Here is a 21022-nt window from a genome sequence, read left to right as displayed (position 1 = left end):
CGCTTCATGCGTTCACTTGGCATTGACGTGAATTCGTGTCGTCGTCCATCGACGGACTTCTTGTTTGTGCGTTGCGTTGTGACGATATCCCGAGCAGACTTGACTGCGTCCATGTTCCCAGTCGGCCATTTGGAACCAAACGGTGGCACGATTGACAGCTGTTCTCAATAGTTAAATAACCATATGACCGCAGAATGCACCAAAGACTTCTCCATGTTCCAACATTAAGCAATAGGGGTTAGCATTGTTTTAGGGAAAAATCGGGAACCTCTATGCAACATAGATTCTAAGTTCTAAAAATTAAAGAACTTATTCTGACAGGTAAGGTGCAAGTGAAACTGGAAACTTAGAACAGCATTTTGTGTTTTTCTTATTTTATATTTTCATGCAATCTTACAATATTTCATACCATTCAATGATGAATGTGTAATCCGAAACCACCAATCCGAGCTTCCATTTTCAATGATATTCATAACAAAAACTTTTACTATATTAATATTTCATATTTTTCTTATGTCTAAATACGAATGTAATCAATGCATTGTAGCAAATAATGATCTTTAAAGATAATAATTCACTATAATCATTCAATTAAGAATATAAGTAAAACTTGATTAGATCTTAAAACCTATTATAAGGTAAGTTCCGGATTGCTAGTAATTAGAAAACCTATTTCAATAAACAGGTTCCAGATTAACGAAGAACCACTCAGCCCTATTAAATAGGGCCAAGACAACACATCTTATACCGTGATATTTCAAGTCTTGCTTACTTGCTAATGTCAGACTCAAGGTTCCCTGTATTCACATTTTAAAAGGTGAAAATCTCAAGTCCAGGTGTTCTAAGTCTGCAGCATCAGGCACCAGCTTATACATGCTTGATTGAATCGAATAGAAGTATATTTTCCTTCAGCCAAGAATGAAGTGGAGCTATAATGAAGATGAAAGAACAAACGTACTATTGCCATGAGTACGCCATAAATGGCTAGAAACATGAGTGAATTAGGCACTGAAAATCCACCTCAAGATATGTTCGAGCAAGGACAAATTTGAAACTTCCGTGAGCATATTAAGGCCTCTGCAATGGTCAGGATAATGTTTCTCGATGGAGATCTTAAATGTGAATATGGCAAGTGTTTGGAGATGTAATCGGCTGACTATAATAGATTAAGCTTTCACCCCAAAGAACAGAGACCCCACTAGCAGGTCAGGCAGTCATGCATGAAAGCAATGGTGAAGAAGCTGAGGTCAATTAGAGGAAAAATGACTTAATTTGGCCCGAAAATAGTCACAGCGGTGCACATCTCCGCACATCTTATTCTTTGTTTCCGCAGGTAGTAGCACCAGTAGAAGCAAAATGATTGACTCCCACGAGACCATAGTACATGTTCAAGAAAAGCAATTCTATATTACATGACACTTAACGATTTATCTTGAAACAAAACCAGATGCTGCTGGTGCATTCTTCCGACTCAAAGTAGCTCCCGATGCTTAAAGCTTCTTTTCATGCATCACACCAGAAAGATTTCCATCTCAAGCAAGAAATTGGCCTTCTCAAGTAGCGTGTCTGGGAAATCAAGCTGGCCTTCCAAGAATACAACGAGCTGGGCTGGCTACAGCACATTTCTGCTAAAAATATTCTTTTTTTCTCATTGTCCTAAGAGCCACAGAGAATACTTTTATAAAATCACAAGCATCCAGGCCAACTTTCATCTATTTGATCCAAGTTTTTCAAATTTCCATGGACAAATACTTTGGGTTCCGTGACCTAGAAAAGCACAAAGAAAATCTTAGCCTAGCAAATAATCATCCCACAATTATGGCACTGTAAAAACAAATGATCATCCCACAATTATGGCACTGTAAAAACAACTTACCATTATAATTGGAGGAAGAGCAATTTGAAGACTGACTCTTGAGAAGCCTTTAACGTAGAATAAACATTTGAATCCATCAACTGCAGTATGCTCACTGTCCCGTATCAATAAAAAGATTTGCGTTATTCAGATATTGAATTCATGAGCCTCTGTATGTGCTCTCATTGGCAAAACAAACAATCCTACTAGAATCTGGATAAATTGCCAGAGGTACAGCTTAGAATCTTCAACTTTCTCATCAGCAATGTGAGACTTACATTTTGACAAGAAAACATAACCAAAAGCCTTACCTGATAAGATACGTGAAATTTCTGAACTGAAGGTCTCCCAAGGGAATCCGTTCTTCTTTAGAGTACCTAATCATAGTACAATAGAAAATAAATATACAGAGCTTACAAAACTGTTCTATGGACTAGCCATCATGCATCATTTGCAAATGTCAGTGAAGATGGAGTGATTTGGACCTTGTGTATGCTGCCTAGTAATACTCTTTTCCTTCTTCTTCTTCTTCTTCTTCTTCTTTTTTTTTTCTTTTTTTTTTCCAGAATTTGAAATTATGAAACCATTGTCACCCTTATTCAATTCCTTAGTAGTTAGAGAATGCAGCACTCGCATTTTTTATTTTAACACTTCACCCCATGCAAAGTTAAATATCTGATAGAAAACCTGAATGGTCAGAACCTAAGGCATGCAGGTGAAAGATCTCTTGAATTGAAATGTACAAACAAAGAAGAGAATCCCATACATTAGGTGAAAGGAACATATAAGGAATGAAATTTGAGACCTCTAACCCTGACATCATTTTAAATTGCGAAACCAAAACCAGCTTATTTAAAATTTAAGCTGTTAGAGAACAGTGCACCTCAAATCTTATATCTTACCTATAAGTAAAATCAAATTCATTAAAGAGATATAATGAAGGGTTACCACTACCTGTCCAAATTAACCATGACCTCTAGTAAACTTTGTTTATTACTTTTTTGGCCAAAATTCTTATCTCCTTTTATCCATGCATTTTTGCTAGACAAAATACCAAGTAATCTAATTCACTTAGGGGTACCAAAGCAGGGCAAATAACAGCAACATCATCTTATCTGTGCATGCTTTATATGACAAAAATTCAAAGAATTCCCATCTTCAACAAATAAAATGGCTCTAAGATTCTAATCTCAAAATCAGCCCAAAAACATGTATATATCTGAATGTCAATTGTGGTGGGTTCATGTACTAATTGTGAGTTAAAGGCCAAAAAAATGTCAATTTTCTGCCAGAGATGTCAAACTAGTAAGTTTTAGTTGACTTGTAACTCATAATAATTAGAAAGGATAACAAAGAAACTGGTTATCAGAGCAGCTAAACTACCTCCATGGAGAGTCATCTTCACAGAAACGAGATATTCCACTCATGGCCGAAAAAGAGTCTATATGGATCCACTGCTCTTTTATATTTTCCTTGGGCTGCCCTGTATAAGCAGATTTCTTCATTAAAGGGCGATGGAGAATGAATCCACACACATTTGCATGGTTTTACATGCATACAAATATACACAGAAAGAGAGAGCTTACTACTTGTATGCAAGTATTTTAAAGCGTAGCCACTGGGATAGTTCTCATATGATGCCAAGAAAGTGATAACCGTGCACCCTAGACTACAATATGAAACATTAGTGCAAGATTGAAAGTCCATAAAACCCCCAAATGATAAAGTACCAACAAATCTAACCTGACAACAATCGAGCCCACCATGATGAAATAGAGCAAATTCCATAGACGTTTCTTCCTGTTATTATAGCTATGCAGATCCAAACAAATATGAGCAGTGGTTAGCATCACATGCATGGAAGAAATGAAAAAGCACTCAAATTCAGGAAATATCAAAGTGTTCATCATGTATATCACCAATGGTTAGTGCTGGAGTATATAGTGCATCACATCAGGCCTGCATGATCATGTTGCATCATCACCAAGTTGTACTCACCAACTAAATCCGATAGGTCCATCATTGGCAATATAAGTACTGTAGTGGCACTACTTTCAATAGTCACATATTAGAGAAATCCATTTTTTAATAGGCATACAGCCCATCTAAAGGCAATAATCCAATAGAATGATCGAATAAGTTGTTCCATGAGTGCTCATTCACCTAAACAGGATGAAGCAGTTATGTGGAGGTATGAAACCTCTCAATGCTTGTAGAAAATTCTCAAGAATATCAAAGGCTTCGCAAATTTCAGATATATTCGATGCATAAGTGGGACGTCTAACTACTTCTCTCGCTAAGTCAAATTCTTCATTGTGGGTATAGCCCATTTCCCTTACCCAAACAAGGGAGGGAATCAAAAGAACATGATTGGTACCAAAATCATGTTATCATCTCATTTGTGTATTCTTACAGAGAAAAAATAAAGGTTCAGAGAACATCTAAAGCAACGTACATCCTGCTGGCTGCAACTGCGGCCGATAAGTTGAAAATTGGAACAGCAGCAATAATAAAGCGGAGTTCCTGCAGAAGATTTGTTAACAAAAATCATTTACATGTGTTTTGATGAAGAGGGTGGTTTCAGTGTTTCATCAAGATTACCTTATGCGGAAGCTTAGAGTAGAGGAGGACAAAAGAGTACACAGGGATGATATAAAATAGCATTCTTCTATCAAGTAAGACACCGAGCTGCAAAAGATCAGCATTCAAATTATAGAAGGGAGCAACCAGACCAAATCTAACTTTACAGTCAAGTAGACTTTTTTGCAAAACATATACAAGAAGTCATAGCTCAATATAATAGCAAATAATGCAGTGAAGAACCATTCAGAGAAATGGATAAGGATCTAGATCCAACTCCAACAGCTGATAGTTTGCTCCATAACTCACCAGAGAAAGAGGATATGCACCAAGTAGCGCGCGGGGTAGTGCTGAAGTCAAGTACCAATGAAATGGGTATGTCTAATTGCAAACTCATAAGGAAAGGTAATTGCTATCTCAACTCAATAGAAGACCAAAAAATCATGGTAGTTACAATTTCTCCGATGCGAATTCAAAGTGGCATACTCAAGTTTTAAGTCTTAACCTTTAATTCAAAGCGTGCATGCAGATGGAATACTATGTGTGGGCTACGTACAACCATGTGTTTTCAGTGCTTTGGAGCAAAAATGCAAGACTCTGGAACCGAAATGAAAGTACGACAAGCATGAACAAGTGATATGAACTTGCCCTAGGCAAAAGACATGAAAGAAATCTACATTGCTCTTTAGGCGCCATCTTCTCCTAGTGATCTACAGCAAACTTTTGAAGCTGAAAGCCTGATGGAAATGATTCATCAGTTGACAGGACTCCCACTCCCGACCCCAGATAAAGAGAAAGAGTCAAAGGAGGGAAATATTTCTTCAGAGTCAGATTTCTGCAATACTTATCCTCCTATACCCTTAGTATAAAAAGTGCTCTGTCCCCAGCTCTACATTCACATTGCTCAAGTCACAATCAATGGCCATAGCCTCATAGGAAAAAATTACCTTAATTTTGTACTTAAAATGCATTATTTTATCAAATTCACAGACTCATCAGAATTTCAATTCCTCTGCTTTTGTTAAACTAAAAAGCTTTAACGAGGGATCCTTCTTAAAAAAAGGAAAACATCACAAGATATGAAGATTGCCACAAAAGGATACACCCCATTCAGAGCTTCGGTTGAGAACTGAGTTAAACCAAAAAACTTCAAATTCAGGCCACAAGATCCTCTTCCACATGAATGAATCCACAAATGTTGTAACACCTGTCGAAAGTACAATACATCATAAAAAATCGATCTCAACCACCTGATCTTGTATTGCATATTCACAATTATAAAAAAAGCAAGTCCCAAGAAATTTAGGCTCACCTACATATAGAAGGGCCATTGGAATGCACCATTTACAAGCTTTAAGTAATGAAATTGATCTGGTCTGTAAATGACAAGAATGAATGACAATCAAGATTTAAGATGAAGTGTACTCATGCTACACAAATTATGGATGTCGGATGACTATCCTGAAAGAAATAGAATTTCATCTTTAGCAAGACATAGTATGGACAGAAAAAAGTCACTACTTTCATCAGCACTGATTACCACACAAGAATGATGTGACTAGACAACTTGTGGTCAAAGAGAACGCAAGGAGGATGTCATTCCATAACAGTATCTGAGAATTCAATTTCAAATCTCCAATCTCTAAACTATAAAGCTGGCAATTCAACTCAACAAGATAACTCTAGGACTATCTTATCTCCTTCCTATAATATCTAGAACTTATAATTTGATCAATCAGACAGACTCCAATAAGATATTGAACAAAATATATTTCCATCTTTGGCAAGACAAATGAAACACAGATAAATGCATTCCCTTTCGCTAGCACAGGGAACACAAAAAGGTGATCTGATTCATACGAATTGTAAGTGAAAAATAGAAGAGACAATCAACCAGAAATAAGGAAATAAAGATACAATCCAGACTTTGTGGCTGGAGGATACCATACTGGAAAGATAGTAGAGAGAGGAAAAGGGGAGAGAGATTGCCACTTCAGTACTCACCAAAAGAAGTTCAAGGCCTATAGGACACAAAAGTAGTAAGATATCACATCGAAAGACCAGGGTTGCAAACACCTGATAATTAGGCCAAGAGTCATAAGAACAGCACACAACAAAATAGAGGTGAAACCTTAAGCCATCCAAAGTAGTGAATGAGAAAGGATAATGATAAATGAAAGCAAAACACCATACCCAAATGCTCAAATGCAGGCACGTGCCTATGTCTATTTGCAGGTGACAGAGGGTGTCAATGATGTTGCATCATGTGCATTTGGCATGGATGCAAGTGTGCATTTTTTTGGGTGTTTGATTTTGTTTTGTTTGGGCAGGAGACTCAACTGGGTGTATGGGTTCACAAGCACAATCATGTGTGCATGCTCGTGCCCAAAATGGCATGGAGTGACATCGAAGAAGAATAATATGGATAAAAGAAGTTTTAACTAAGGTTTCTCTATTTCAAAATTATAGTTCCATCTGAGAATGGTATTGTTTACTTCCACTTCATTCGGTATTTAAGGAAACGCTCACATACCCCAGATTGACAAGCTATTCAGACACACAAAGCAGAAGCTACAAGCTAGAGGTACAACAAATGAAGAACACAATTAAGGAAAAAAGAAATATTGAAACAGGTGTGAGTGGCTTTAATGGAAGTAATCGATTACTTGAAAGAAGAGGAAAGCGTACCAGACAGTTCAACGTTGCATAAAAGCTGCCTCTAATCCAATAAGCATATGCCATATTAACTGCAAGGTAATTAATGAACAATAGTCAAAGACTGGCAATAACCCACACATAAAAATAAATAAGCCACAAGTTGCCACTTATGTTGACTTCCATGATAGAAAGATGTCAATCAACAACTACCAGAGGGAGCATCACAGTCACAGCAAATGTGATCGAGAAAAGGAATGGTTCAGAGCAAGTCATCATTCTGTAGCCACTAGCAAATATCCTCAAAGATCATATAATCTCCTCATGATCAGATCATGTGGTAATTCACACACACAGAGCATAAACCCTACTGGAGGCTCCCTTTTTAGGGTATTTTGATTCCACTGGATGCTAAGGCATGCATTCCCCTCTACTTGAAAAGAACAGGAATCACGATGGAAATTCTTTTACCACTCAAATTGACAGACAGCATCTTCAGTTTCTTTTCATTTCATTTAGGAAAAAGAAAATTGGTTTGTAGAAAAATGACTTTATTAGATACTGGAAAAATATAATATCTCGTACAGCTTTCTCTTCAAAACAGACAGGTGAAGGAACCATCAAAGTTGTAACCTCATGTTTTCCTGACTCCATCCTTAGTTTAATACTTCAGCAAATCCACAATTTTACCAAGAGCAACTACAACTTTCTTCATGACATCACTCCCTCCAGATAATGATCCACTTATAGTGTGTCAAAGTTCTGCTGAATATCAGAGTTCCAAATCCAGACAGATTTCATTACAGGCCAATTAAACCAATATAGAAAGACACACTAAGTATTAGATATCCCTACCCAGCCAAAGAAACTCTAGTGACCAATTTAAAGGGGTGTATGGTGCATTTGTAAACTACCAATCAGATACAATCATCTTAAGAAAGTCATGTTGCTTCGCAATTGGATGACCAATGAATCTGCAGAGATGGAAAAGTGAGAAAGATTTGCAATTCCTAACTGGCAACAAATAAAATTGTCATGATAATCGTTGATTTACCTAGACCAAGTGCTAGTACATTAGGAAGAGGACGGGTGCAATAGAACAGCAAGTGAAACTGAACCGCGCTTAAGATTACAAAGAAAGCTTCTACTTGACGTCCAAATTTATGTCTAACCTGCCAAAATGAAGGAACTATAGTTTAGTAGGTTTCTGGCACTGATTTCATCACAATAAACAAATAACTTTGTTATCCTAGTAAATACTTGCTTCCGACCTCAAATCATCAACTGGGCATAATTGTCAAGTTTAGACCTCATGATCAGAATAAAATCTTCCAAGATTAGACTGGTGATATAAATGTTTAGTGATTGCAGAAAGGAAAGATTACAGCCTGAGATGAGTTATGGCTTAACAATACAGAGATAATCCATATCCAAGAAAAGTAGTTGCCTCTACTTCCAACTAGTATGTATAATAAAATAGTAGTCGTAATCTGTAACACACAAGAGTCAGTTGTCACAACAATAAGGATATTCTATAGATCTATAGATCACAGTTTACACTTTCTAAACTGCAAAAGAAAGAGCGTGTACATGGGATCCTCCCCAGACATCATAAAGCAGGAGCCTCATCAACTGAGCCATGCATAGGGATCAAATAAATGTAAACAGAGATAGCCATACTGGAAGCTCAACCATTAAATGTTACTCTAGGGATAATGTATCAACCAACATATATCAAATTTGAAACATCCTAAAAAGGCCAGCCAACACTGTTTATGTTCATGGATATAGGCAAAAGAAAAGGAGAGAGAGAGAGAGAGAAAAGGACACAGAAACGATTGCAAAGCATTTAACATGAAGAATCCTACACAAAATGTGCAGCTGGATGATAATATTTCCATGCAATGAGTGGCTAAGGAAAACAACTTGAGGCATTGTATCCACAGAAGTATACCGAATACTTGAAAGAAGCAAATTCAGCACAGTGCAATGAACCAATATACTCCCTAACTCCCTCTAAACAAATTGCATCATCATACTTAACAAATTTATTAGTGTGTTCACAATCCCTTGGTCAAGGTTAGTCCACAGCATTGATAGATAAGGATCCTGTACCTCCAAACCATCTCATATAAAATTTAGATACCTTTCAATTATCCTACAGGCAATCTACCAAAGCTTCCTTAAAAGAGCTGACTGAATTTTCCCACAACAAACCATCTCCCAGTGTATGTTCAGTGAACCATGTAAATAGTGCAGTTTCTTCTTAATTCTTTTAAAAACATACTCAAAATCCAAAATAACCAAACACACTAGACCAATTGTATGACCAAAACAATCGGCAATATATATGTCATAGCACAGCATAGTCTCGAAAAGTTTCAGTCCTCTTCTTTCATTTTTGAAAATTTCAAACAAAGCATAATGCAAAAGTTAGAAATAAATCAGGTCCGGTCCAAAGACATTTTTTTTTATCACTCAATTCAAATTATGAAACTATAGTTACTTGAATTGATATTTCCAGCAAAACACCATCTGATATCACGGGAGGCTTCTTGCAAGATACTAAGCTACAAGGTCATCCACAATCCTCTAAATGTTTTTTTTTTCTAATTCTCTCTAAATGCTTTCTATGCATAAGTAGCAGAAATGTATTCTGTATATATCTTTTTGGTCAAACATATGTAGAAGAAGCAGTTCAAGCAATCAAACTAGCAGGAAAAAGGGAAAATAACAAGGAATAAGAAGTAGAAGAAAGGTAAAAATATCAGAAGCATACCTGAATTCTGCAAAACCTTAGTGTCAACAGCATGATGCTACCTAACACCAATCGAACTGATGATGGCAACAAAAACCTCAGCATGAGTATGAGAATATGATACTACAAATATCATAAGACAAGGGCTTCACAATAATAAATTTTTACTTACAATATCCATCACACATGCAGTATTAATTCAGAATGATCAACTAAGTAAGCAATGAGCCAAGTGTCTATTTATCATAGATATAGGAGCAAGAGAACTATAAAGGAGTCAGAGAATTGCAAATACAGACCTTGTACTTGCTACAATAAACAAAGAACCTTCTATGTCTATTTAAAGTAACATGCAACTGATTTTCGACAAGCAACTCAGGGTATAATAAATCGATGTCTATATAATTTCTAAGATATACACAGTCCCATGAACATGCTTCGTGCAAATATAAAAAGCTTCATGTTAGAATTTCAACCCAAAAAATTATGCTCATAGGTGGAGGAATAGTAGATAAGGCCATTACACACCTACATACAAGAGATGTGAAATTGACTCTATATAGACAAAAGTAGTGATATAAAACTAGAATCACCAACAAAAGGGAGAAAAAGAAGAAGAAGAAGAAGAAGAAAAGAAACATTTTAATTGGGAGATTGCAATGGGGTCAAGCACGAATGGTATTAACAAAAAGCAATGTTTCCCACAACCACAGAGGAAATTTTCAGATTACTTAGATGGATAATTTCATAAAAGTCCCCAAAATAACAACCAACTAACCTGCATAAAGACTATAAATCTTTGGCAAGTGCAGCAAGCTCATTATCAATACAACTGGCGTCGCCAAAGTTGATACCAAGAATGCACCTAAAAGGGGAAAGGATAAATAATTAAAAGATATATTTATATAGGGATCTGACTTAACCAGTCTGTAGCATTTTACCATTTTGGATAGTACTATGCAATTGGAATGGTTCATACTAAAAGTAAAAGCACAATGTATAGAAAAGCTGACTGTATTACTAAGAAAATGACCAGAAAATGATGAGCTTCAAGAGATCAAAAGTGCAAAAGAAAGACTACAAGCTTTTAGTTTAGAGTAACATCATGTACCACATCAAAGAAGCAATTTTTAGCAATGCTAGAAGAAAATATCTACACTGAAATGTTTTCACTTTTATGTCAAATGAGAAACTACAAAGCACATTAAATGACAGGCAAGTACATGACAATAGTCTGAAGAATGAGCATAAAAAAGAAAGAGACATTTTTCCAATGTTTTCCCACTTTCATGGTTGGAAGACTCGACAACTAAAGAACTTATCCAAAGTAAAGAAGACATCAACAGACTAGGGGAAAAAAATATGCCATGTGCACTTGTAAGTGGCTTACCGAGGAAAGTGCGGGGAACAACTCCAGGGAACTCCAGGTGATCATACTAGTACAGTCATCAAAACCAAAGAATTTTCACCTTAGTATCTCTTACAAGGGAAAGTAGCTGGGGAAAAAGACATTGCAACAGGAAAACAATTCATGAAGACACCAGGAAACAAACACAAGAACCTATATAGCCAGCACATCAACTCTTAAAGACTAGCAAGGAATATTTTAACCATGGAACTTGGGGTCTATAATAAAGTTTTTCCACATGGGTGGGTAATGTGGAACAAAGCCTGCGATGGGAATCAACCAAATTAAGCACATGATGTTCGGCTTACCCTGTCGAGGTGATGCCGATGGTAGAGAATATCATGCATCGCCTGCAAAACAAAACACCAGCGCAAACGGGCAGGAGAGTCAGCCAGAAGATAGAATTGCGACAATCCAACCACTGCCCTCACCATTCCGTCTCTCCTACAACAGAACCATCTCAAGCGCTTGACCAAAGGAGATCAACCCCGACCAACACTCTCATCAGCTAGGAAACAGAAACTGCAATTCCTAACGTTCACCCATAAACCAAAAACAACTCCACGGCAGTAAATTTGAAAACTTTCGGGTCCTTTGCGCCTTTTAATCACCACCCAGAAAACCGAACGCACCGAAACCAATCACGACCGAGGGAAATTGAAGTTACCTGAACATTAAAGCTTTCTTCGACCTTAGTATAAGGCACCGTGAACACGTAGAACGCGGCGATCGATCCGAGCAGCAAGTCGTACCCTGCAATAGGACACGACATAAGCGCGCAAGTACGAGAACCGAGGAACAAGAACGCAGGCGCGGCGCCGCGCATCGTACCGAAGCTGCCCAGCACGTTGGAAGGTCGGGAAGCCATGGTCGTCGGGAAAGGCGGAGAGAGGGAGGACAGAAAATGCTCTGCCCGTCGCTGCGGCGGCGGTGACGAGACGAGACGAGACCCGACCCGAGACGGGGAGACGTCGGGCCGGGGATCCGGGCCGGGCCGGGCCTTGAAGGGATCGCTTTTGGGCCCGGCTCGGCCCGGCCCGGCCCGGCGCCTAGGCAACGCGAGGACGGCTCACCAGTCTTGCTGTTTTTTTTTTTTTTTTTTTTTTTTTTTTTATCAATCTTGATTTTTATTATTCAAACTCTCCACCTCTCTATTCCAAGTGACACCCAGTATTGTTATTCGATAGAAAACTTTTTCAAGAAAATCCCATTGTCAATAGCACATTGGATTCAAATCATGAGACTTAATATAAATTTATAGAATTAGTCTTCTTTTTTTGTCAGTCATTCTTTTGATAAAATACAAGATTTTAAGTAAAGAATATGGGTTTGTAAAAGGAAACGTTAATATCGTGTATGTTCAAGAGAGATGCAATTTCCTTTTATTTTATTAAAATGCAAATCACAAATCATGTGTCATCATTTGTCATTGCCTTATAAAGTGCAAAATTTGTTTTTAACTATTCAATAATTATAAAAATGCAATATATTTCATAAAATACGACAAAATTACATCCTTTTCAAAAAAGTAAAAATATATATAATATAAACCTAAATCACTTGAATTGATAAATTTATGTAAACCAATAAGTTTATCTACAATTCAGGTAATTAGCTATTTACCAATTATATCTATTTTAATCCATTTAAATTGTACTGGACGAATTGAGAATTCTAATAAACATGGGAGAGATAGTATTATTTTTACGGTTTTATAATTTTAGCCTTTGCAGATTTTTCCATGAAAAGAAAAATCAAAGGGAAAACTTGCACCTAATCTTTTTTATTTAAACATATAAATAAATAAATATTGATATGGACAGGAAATTAAAACCAAAAAAAAATTATATATTTGCACGCCACCGTTGACACGTCGAGCGGGAGCAAACGCGCGACGACTGGTGTAGGAGAAGCGTAATTCGAGTTCTCCACCGCCGCACGAGCACCGCCTTCCGCCGCCGCGCGCGACTCCCGATGGCCGGACACGACGACGACGAGGTGGCGATGGAAGTGGAGGCGGTGGAGGCCGTCTACGGCGGCGATTGCGTCGTCGTCGACCGGCATCCCCCCCGGCTCCACGTCCGCATCGCGCCCCGCACCGCCGACGTCTCTTCTCAGCAGGTCCCTCTCTCTCTCTCTCTCTCTCTCTATCTCCTCTTCGATGCTCTCTTCTCTCCGATTTCGATTCGGCAGGGCGTTGTCTCATTGGCGTTTTGCCTCTCTGTTTTCTTCGCAGTTCGTGGAAGCGGTCATCGGCATAAGCGCAGGCCCGCAGGTAATCAACTTCTGCGAATTTCCGATGGAAATCGGGATGACCGTTGCCGGATTGCGTAGTTTCGATCGATTAGGTTAGAAGTGACGTAGGATGCTGTGAACTGTTGGAATGCTTACTGTTAGATGGGACGGATTGATTTGCAGTTTACCATTGGGCAGTGCTGGAATTGGTTTCTGTTTAGATAGTTTAACAGCTTGGAAGCAAGATAGGGCCTTTCGTTTTTGTTAATCCTCGAGATCAGTGATACTTTACGAAGACAGTGTTCGCCGAAGCAAAGAAGTGGCCGAGTTGAAACTGTCTTAGCAAATAGAGTTATGTTGAGAATTGTGAGTTGTTGTGTGAAGGTTCGGAGTTTGTTGCCTGTCATTTCAAAGGTTTGAACCTCGCCTTATCGATAAATGGCATTTGGCATTCAAAACGAAAGGCATCTGTCTATTTCTCTTTTGTTGCGTGAGACTTGGTGTATGTTGTCATCATTGTGGCAGCTGATTTTGTCTGGGATTTAGTTGATCAATCTGTACTCTTTTGGGTTGTTGGTAAATGTACAAAAGCTATACTTTTAGCTGGCTGTTGTAATTTGTCCTTTGTATGACTTTAATTTTGTTGTCTTATGTAGTATCCGGATGTCCCGCCTGATGTTGAGCTTATAGAATCGAAGGGCCTTGATGATAGAAGGCAAAAATATCTTTTGGATTGCATATTGGACAAAGCTCGTCAACTTTCCTCGTGTTCGATGCTCGTAGCACTTTGTGAGGTAAATCTGGTAAATTATGTTATGCAAGTTCTTTGATGTTGGCTAGTGCTGGCTGTATGTAAATATCTTTGTATTAGCTCCACTGATGGTGCACATGTATGCAATAATATGTTTAACTTCATTTAAGTTTGTAGGCCTCCTTAATTCAATTGTGTACATGGATCCTAGAACAGATTTGATTTGCTCTTTAGGGGCTGAACTGTCTTCTCTGCTGGCAATCCTTCTTTTCATTTGATTTTTTATTTTTCGTGTGATGTCTGTTGACCTCATGGAAAAGTGGGTTCAATTTGTTTAGCATCTCAAATCTCCTCAGTGGAAGCTTAATTGGTAATTGTTGGATTTTTTGCTGTATCATCTGGTATATGCCACTATGTTGAAATCTCCTTTCTCCACAATGTTAAGAAGTCGGGCTGTGCTCAATGAGTTGCCAAAGTAGCTACTACCTTGCATACAGGTAGGTGGCTGCTCAAGCTTGAGAGTTCCATTTGCCTTTGGTGGCTAGCACTGAGAACTCAGCTAAAGAAAGATGAAAGAGTGCTTTTGTGACATTAATGGATACCTTTTTAAATGACGAGATGTTTCCTGCAAAGTGACTTGTTTTGAGAATGGTAGAAGGAGTAGCTATGGAAAATGCCGGACGAGCTAGTAGTAGGGTGCAGGCTTTGTCAGGTTCATGTTTTAGTCCCTTGGTATGAAATATCAACAATCTTATCCACCAAGTTTTGTTAGCGAGACTGCTGAAGAAAGTTTTTATTAGCCTTATTTCTTCAAACTTAATGATTCTACACGAGATCATATGACATACATGTCGTGTCCTTGTTGTTCTATTAATTCACCATGCTTGAAAATGGCATTGCACCAATGCAGTTATTTCTAAAAAGGGAAACAATCTGAAAGGATTAACCTTTTCGCATCCTTTTATAAGAAGTAAAGTTTGAGTTGCTTTAGACACGTGGTTCACGGGGTCTTAATTGAATTGGTATTAGTGTTGTCTGAATTGGAATTTAGTGCCATTCATTTGTAAGTGTTTAGTTAAAAAAGAAATTAATATTTTTTAGATGCATTTAGCTTAATGTATTCAAGTAAACAATCTAAAGCTTCTGTTACTTTACATATATAGCAATGCCATTTGGTGTTAGTGTTGACAGAACCATTAGATATACAAGGACAGAGGATTGACCTTGGTTATATGTTCCAGAAGAGAATTACATGGCCGGGTCTTATGGTATTAATGCAATTGGAGGATGATATTCATGGGAAGAGCTCATAAGAACTGAAATTTTGGTGGAAATAGATTAGATTTATATGCTGTTTCAATTCAACGTTCGTTCCTCAGTTTGTTAGATCAATGTTGTTGAAATTGCTTTTCTTTGGAATGATTAGGATGGGCCATATAAAAATGAATCATTTGAAAACTATCAGATAATTAGGAGTAAATTTTAACCTATAAAGAGTTCCTTAAACCATAATTTTTAACAAAAAATAATGCCGTATTTAACTGTTTCAGAATTACTTCAGACAAGGAATCTGCCGGTTCTTTTTTTTTAATTTTCCCCTCTTACTTTAAAGTGGGAGGAGCTATGGCCAGAAATTTCTTGGGTCAAAACGTGATCTTGATGATCCTGGACTAGAGATTTTTGTTTTCGGGTATGATATTGTCCCTTCTCGTGGATCTTTAGGTTTAGGTATTGTTCCCCCAATGATTGTAGTACCAACATTAAACTAATTATGGAATCTGTGAAGATTGAGTCAAGAAAAGCAGTTGTTATAATTTTTGCATCCATGATGAGTACATGGTCTACTAGGTGTGATGTTTTGGTAGGAATTGGCTTGTCAACATGTTGATGATCATTGAACGTCTAATAGAATGGTTAAACGTGTTGTAGAAAAATAGTATAACAAATGCATAACTGGTGGAATATTAGAGTTCCAGGTCTTGCCTAAATTCCAGAGGTTTAATCACCTTCTTTGCCTTGTATCTGTGCTCCATTCAATTGATGATGTCACCTAAATGTTTTCTTTCTGACTTCTTTTTGAAATTTATGCCGTATGTGGGAGAAATGTCCATAAAGTTGCTCATATACACTGACCTAGACTAGTCTATGAACCGGTCAGGCGTCTCTAGTGTCATCTAGGGTAACGCTATCTATAAACAAAGTAATATAGACATTTATATGTTAACCTGCTGAAATGGAAGAGGCACTTTGCAAATACATCAGCCGTGCAAGTTTGAGTCTCTATTCTTTCCATCCTAGGTACATGATTTAGCTCAGATTGCATGAAAGGTTCATATAGCCAATTTACTTAGTTAGATAAGGCTTAGTATCAATGGTTGTTGTTGTTGAATCCTCTCACTGTGTGAATTTTCTTTTAGGAAGCAGTGGAACTCCTCTCTAAGATGAACCACCCAGAGGGTGACTGTCCCATGTGTTTGTATCCTCTGGTTCCTGAAGATACAGAACACAGAGATTTGGCATTTATGAAGCTGATGTCTTGTTTCCATTGCTTTCACTGGTCAGAATGCATTCTTGCTTGCACTTTTAGTTGTGTATCTCATAGTTATGTTTTTTTCCCTCCTTGATCTTTGATTTTCCTCACCTGCAACCATGGCAGTGAGTGCATTATAAGGTGGTGGAACTGGCTTCAAAATGAGAACCAAACAGAAATTGGTGAGATGGGAAATGAAAAAGGTATGAACGTTTTTGAAAGAACTGTCTCTCTTTTGACTAAATGGTGGATTTTCTTTTCTATTCTAGTTCTCCTCTCTCCTTTTATTAGCTTTTTAAATTGAATTTTTCTTAGGGTAGGAGGTTGTCCACATTCATTCTTGGACATCTAAAATAGGTTCACCAGTTTAAGGAGATTCTGAGTAGTAGTTTCAGTTCATTTTATACTTATTATCTTACAAGAACACTTGCTTTGGCTAACACACAAATGCTACTAGTAAATTTTCAGGTTGTCATGCAAAGACAGCATAGTCTCATCTGCTTTCTTTGCATTTAGAACATGTCCAATGATTGCTATGTTTGAGGTCATGTATTTTTATTACCTGTTTGGATGCAATGTTTATCTTCTTTGGGATGACCATCTGTTTGCTCATTGTTCTTTATGATGATCCTTGGTTTGTGCTCTATTAATTGAGTATCACTACATGTTGCTTGATCTCTGAGGGCCAATTAATGTATGCTCTTTAAAATGTATCTTTAGAGAACTTTGCCAAAATATGAATTGTTATGGGAAGGAGAAGACTCCTTTGAAAAAATTTTCAAAGATGCAAAAAGATGATTTTACGTTGCTTCTGAATGGTTGGTAATAACTTTCTCCTTCTTGTCATTGACAAGGTTCCGGTTCTCCTTACATTGGTTTCTATCGTCAAGCTGACTAATGGTATCAAATAAAATGTCAGATACTCCTTAGTTTGCATCATAATTCATCAAAGTAGGTCATTTCTATAATATGTAACATGCTAATTAGGTGCCTTTTCTCACTTACAACTGTTTACTGAAATAGAAGAGCACTTTGCAGTTGTATCTAGTCACTTGTCATTGTATGGATAGAAACTACTCAATGGTTCTTGTGCTTGTAGTCTGTAAGGAGCATTATTATGACACTAGCACTATTATTCGGCACATGCTTTTTCCTTATCTGATGAGGTTGTTCTCTGATGTGCTGTAATTGTACTTAATTTGTTTTTAGCCATTAATTTTTCTTGTGAATGCTTAAATTATAATTTTCTAGTACTTAACTGGCGGTTGCTGCTACATGTGCATCTAGGGTTAGAAAGCCGGGGAAACTGTCCAGTTTGCAGGAAAGTTTTTCAGGCCAAGGATTTGGAACATGTACTTAAGTTAATCAGCTCATTTTCATCCAAATCGGTATGCCATTTTCCTTATCAGTCTAGAGGAATTATTTAAAGCATACATCACTGTAATTTGCATTGTCAGCATTAGTTGGTTGTTCTTGAAATAGCTTGAGGAACAACTGGTTGGGTGAGAATCATATAGTAGAGAAATGGTCTTTGCTCATTTGGGTCAGTGGTATATTTACCTTATGCAGCTGTATAGTGGCCTAATGACTTGTGCAGAAAATCCTAGGGAAAGAACACTATGTTAAAAGACTACAGAAAATGATGAGTATGTGGGGCTGACCACTATCAGCAAATGAATAATGGCCTTTGGTGGAGGGGAAAAAGGAGACTATGCAGGACTTAGGCCATAACTTGTTGCCTAAAGCATGAAGTGGCAAAATTTTAAAAATGGTCAAGATAAATTATTTGGTGGATATTATTGATATGATGAGGGGAAATACATTGTCACTAGCTTGCTTGTGCGTTGCATGGTTTTTTAGTTTAAAATTTAATTAGAAAATACATTTCACATATAAGATAATGCAGAATCAACTATATTGCCATGCACTGGGCTGTAGCAAAAAAAATATAATATGTTCATTAAGTATTTTTTGTTATCTTCCAGTTCTCCTATGAATGTTTTCCTGAGTTATTTTCCTTATTCAGATAGGCATAAATTAGTCATGAAATATTTGATTATGTATTACTATGAAATGTCATATGTAAGAAAGATCTGGTGATAACTGTTATAATAAATGATTTTTTATTTGCTGATTTTGTTTTTTGGTGAAGTCATGTGTTGCTTGCTAATAAATATCAATTTCTCTTCTGGCTAATGAAATGAATTCATGCATATAGAATTTGCAGGTGAAGCATTTTTTTTTTTTAATATAGTAACATCTTGCACTCCATAAAAATGGTTTAGCACATTATTAAGAATAATTAGCATGAGTTTATATTTAAAAAACAAAATACGACCAACTCTCAAATAAGCTTTTTTGATAGAAAAGGCAAAGCCTTAATTCAGTGAATGATGACCAATTAGATAGATAAAGGCAGCATTTATATACCTTAGAAGAATGTGCGAATTTAAATTACTATATTCAACCTATATGAAAATAATATTGCTACTGTTGTGTATACCTAATGAAATACTCTTTGTATGTATATTATGAATCATGACAGATTTACATATATTCTGTAAAAAAAAGACTCCTCTAATTAATGTTTTAATTTCTTAAATATGCCGAAGTCTTGTTTTATTACTTACAAAATTTTTAAACTTTTATTTGGTAGAAGAAAGGCTCCTCTCATTAAATTAAATGCATTAAATGTCCAAAAATCAATTTATGAGATCAGATTAGATGTCCTGTGCTTTTTACAGTGACCTTTTGGCTGCACTTCTGCGCTTGGGTTTGGCAGGGTCTTCTATCATATTGTCGTGGCTGACATTCTTATAGCAGTTCATAAGTTAGAATTCCCTTATATCCCTTGTGGGGAGACTCCTAGAAATTGGATCTTTCAAAAGTCAGGCGTTTTATGTCTAAATTAACATGCATGGCATTTGTGTCCATCTGACAGCTTCAGCTAGAAATGAAAACCTTCAATTTTGGTTATTTTGTGCATTAACCTATGGTTCTCCTTTCCATTAACTTAATGGTTCTCTTTATCATGAATGACTCAGCCATTAAGGATTCTGTTGAAATCCTGCCAAAGGAACTTCCAATCGGTGGTCAAAATACCTTTTTCCTTTGCGTATTCTGTTGAGAGTCTATGATATTATCCCTAGCCAGGTTTAGTAAATGAATGCACTCTCTTGGTTGTTATGGCAGATTTTTGAGGGAGATGTCCCTGAAGAGAATGGGGAGCTTCTCCAGTCAGATTCTGAAAATAGTAGAAAGCAGAGATTTGAGACCATTACGAAAGTACAGCAAGAAAATAATGGCTTAATTGAACCCAAGAAGGACTTGGTCGTGTTGCCAGGCATGTACATAACCCCAACAATTACCTCGTCGACATCTGGTGCGATGAATGACAATATCGAGCAACAACAACCAAGGGACGAAGCTGTCTCTTTGGAAACCGATTCTAGCAATGCCTTAAAGCAGCGAAGAGACAAGGCAGTTGCTTCTGTCCGCAATTCCGTTGGATCCTCAAACACACGAGGCGCCATTGATCATAGGAACTCGGGTACAAGTAAAAGCAGTGCGAGGAATGCTAGAAAGCCAGGCAAACACTGGGTTAGGAAAGACACTACACCTAGGGGTTAATACTGGATAAAAGTACGAAAGGTGCAAATGTCAGTATGAGTTTTTGTCATGCCCTTATGTGTATACTAGGGAGTGCATACGGGATATTTTTAATTGTCCGTGCCTTCAGCTCCACCTGGACATTTGAATCCCGGTCTCAACTGGACCGATTCATCTGATGTAAAATAATGCAAATGTGGGATCTGCCGTAATGTGCGCATCAGTCGGATTGTGCAAATCCTTGTAGTAAGATGGAGGGCACGAATTTGCAGTGCGCCCCCCTCGGCGGTCCCTGAACAATGACAGCTTATGTGGAAGTCATTATTGAATTGCCTGAATAAAACTGCAACAGTCATTCCACTTTTTGTGATTGTTGCTCATGGGCCCCCCAACCCTCGCCCGTATGTCCAGTGAATTGCAGCTTCTGCCTGCCTCTCTTCCAGTCCCGTAGAGACAGTTTATTTATGGAGCTGTCTTTACCATGTGTTTCGTGGAGGTAGTTATTAAAATGCGCCTTTCAGTTATCGACTATCCGACGAGAAGTAGCTCCTGATTTTTTTACGAGACAACTTTTCCATAAGTTCGCTCATCGTTTGCTTGTGTATAGACTTCAAAGCTTTTACCTATGCAATTCTCTTCTC

At 37.4% G+C, this 21022-nt stretch overlaps 2 protein-coding genes across 3 annotated transcripts; one reads left to right on the top strand and one right to left on the bottom strand.

Annotated features, from left to right (window-relative positions):
- Window positions 1-1247: 1247 nt before the first annotated feature.
- Window positions 1248-12204, bottom strand: LOC104444420 (dol-P-Man:Man(7)GlcNAc(2)-PP-Dol alpha-1,6-mannosyltransferase). 2 transcript variants are annotated; one of them, XM_010058081.3, is made up of 20 exons: window positions 12088-12204; window positions 11924-12009; window positions 11565-11606; window positions 11239-11284; window positions 10627-10713; window positions 9870-9925; window positions 8145-8262; window positions 7124-7182; window positions 6440-6511; window positions 5748-5811; window positions 5539-5642; window positions 4745-4816; window positions 4457-4543; window positions 4311-4378; window positions 3599-3667; window positions 3442-3524; window positions 3239-3338; window positions 2167-2232; window positions 1877-1970; window positions 1248-1767 (listed from the first exon to the last, which is right to left on the bottom strand). In XM_010058081.3, the coding sequence occupies exons 1-20, from the start codon at window positions 12122-12124 to the stop codon at window positions 1687-1689; spliced, it is 1491 nt and encodes a 496-aa protein (XP_010056383.2). In that variant the 5' UTR covers window positions 12125-12204; the 3' UTR covers window positions 1248-1686. The 2 variants fall into 2 exon arrangements, with proteins under 2 accessions (XP_010056383.2, XP_010056384.2); XM_010058082.3 differs by having other exon boundaries at window positions 3445-3524.
- A 916-nt stretch (window positions 12205-13120) lies between these two features.
- Window positions 13121-20746, top strand: LOC104444421 (E3 ubiquitin-protein ligase RNF25). Its single transcript, XM_010058087.3, has 7 exons — window positions 13121-13377; window positions 13493-13531; window positions 14148-14285; window positions 16660-16799; window positions 16899-16975; window positions 18060-18160; window positions 19965-20746. Exons 1-7 carry the CDS (start codon window positions 13231-13233, stop codon window positions 20400-20402), a joined length of 1080 nt encoding a protein of 359 aa, XP_010056389.2. The 5' UTR covers window positions 13121-13230; the 3' UTR covers window positions 20403-20746.
- The last annotated feature ends 276 nt before the right edge of the window (window positions 20747-21022 follow it).

The sequence above is a fragment of the Eucalyptus grandis genome, chromosome 5 (genome assembly GCF_016545825.1).
Source record: "Eucalyptus grandis isolate ANBG69807.140 chromosome 5, ASM1654582v1, whole genome shotgun sequence".
Taxonomy (NCBI): Eukaryota; Viridiplantae; Streptophyta; class Magnoliopsida; order Myrtales; family Myrtaceae; genus Eucalyptus; species Eucalyptus grandis.
The sequence above is the reverse complement of the archived record's forward strand: the minus strand, read 5'-3'. Positions and strand labels throughout refer to the sequence as shown.

Bases quoted from the DNA above. Each gene is read 5' to 3' on its own strand.
- LOC104444421 (XM_010058087.3), top strand. From the start codon at position 13,231: ATGGCCGGACACGACGACGACGAGGTGGCGATGGAAGTGGAGGCGGTG. The intron at 13,378-13,492 runs GTCCCTCTCTCT...TTTTCTTCGCAG, and splicing joins CCGACGTCTCTTCTCAGCAG to TTCGTGGAAGCGGTCATCGG. The intron at 18,161-19,964 runs GTATGCCATTTT...TTGTTATGGCAG, and splicing joins GCTCATTTTCATCCAAATCG to ATTTTTGAGGGAGATGTCCC.
- LOC104444420 (XM_010058081.3), bottom strand. From the start codon at position 12,124: ATGGCTTCCCGACCTTCCAACGTGCTGGGCAGCTTCG. The intron at 11,607-11,923 runs GTAACTTCAATT...TTTGTTTTGCAG, and splicing joins AAGAAAGCTTTAATGTTCAG to GCGATGCATGATATTCTCTA. The intron at 9,926-10,626 runs GTTAGTTGGTTG...TGCCATCATCAG, and splicing joins GATTTATAGTCTTTATGCAG to TTCGATTGGTGTTAGGTAGC.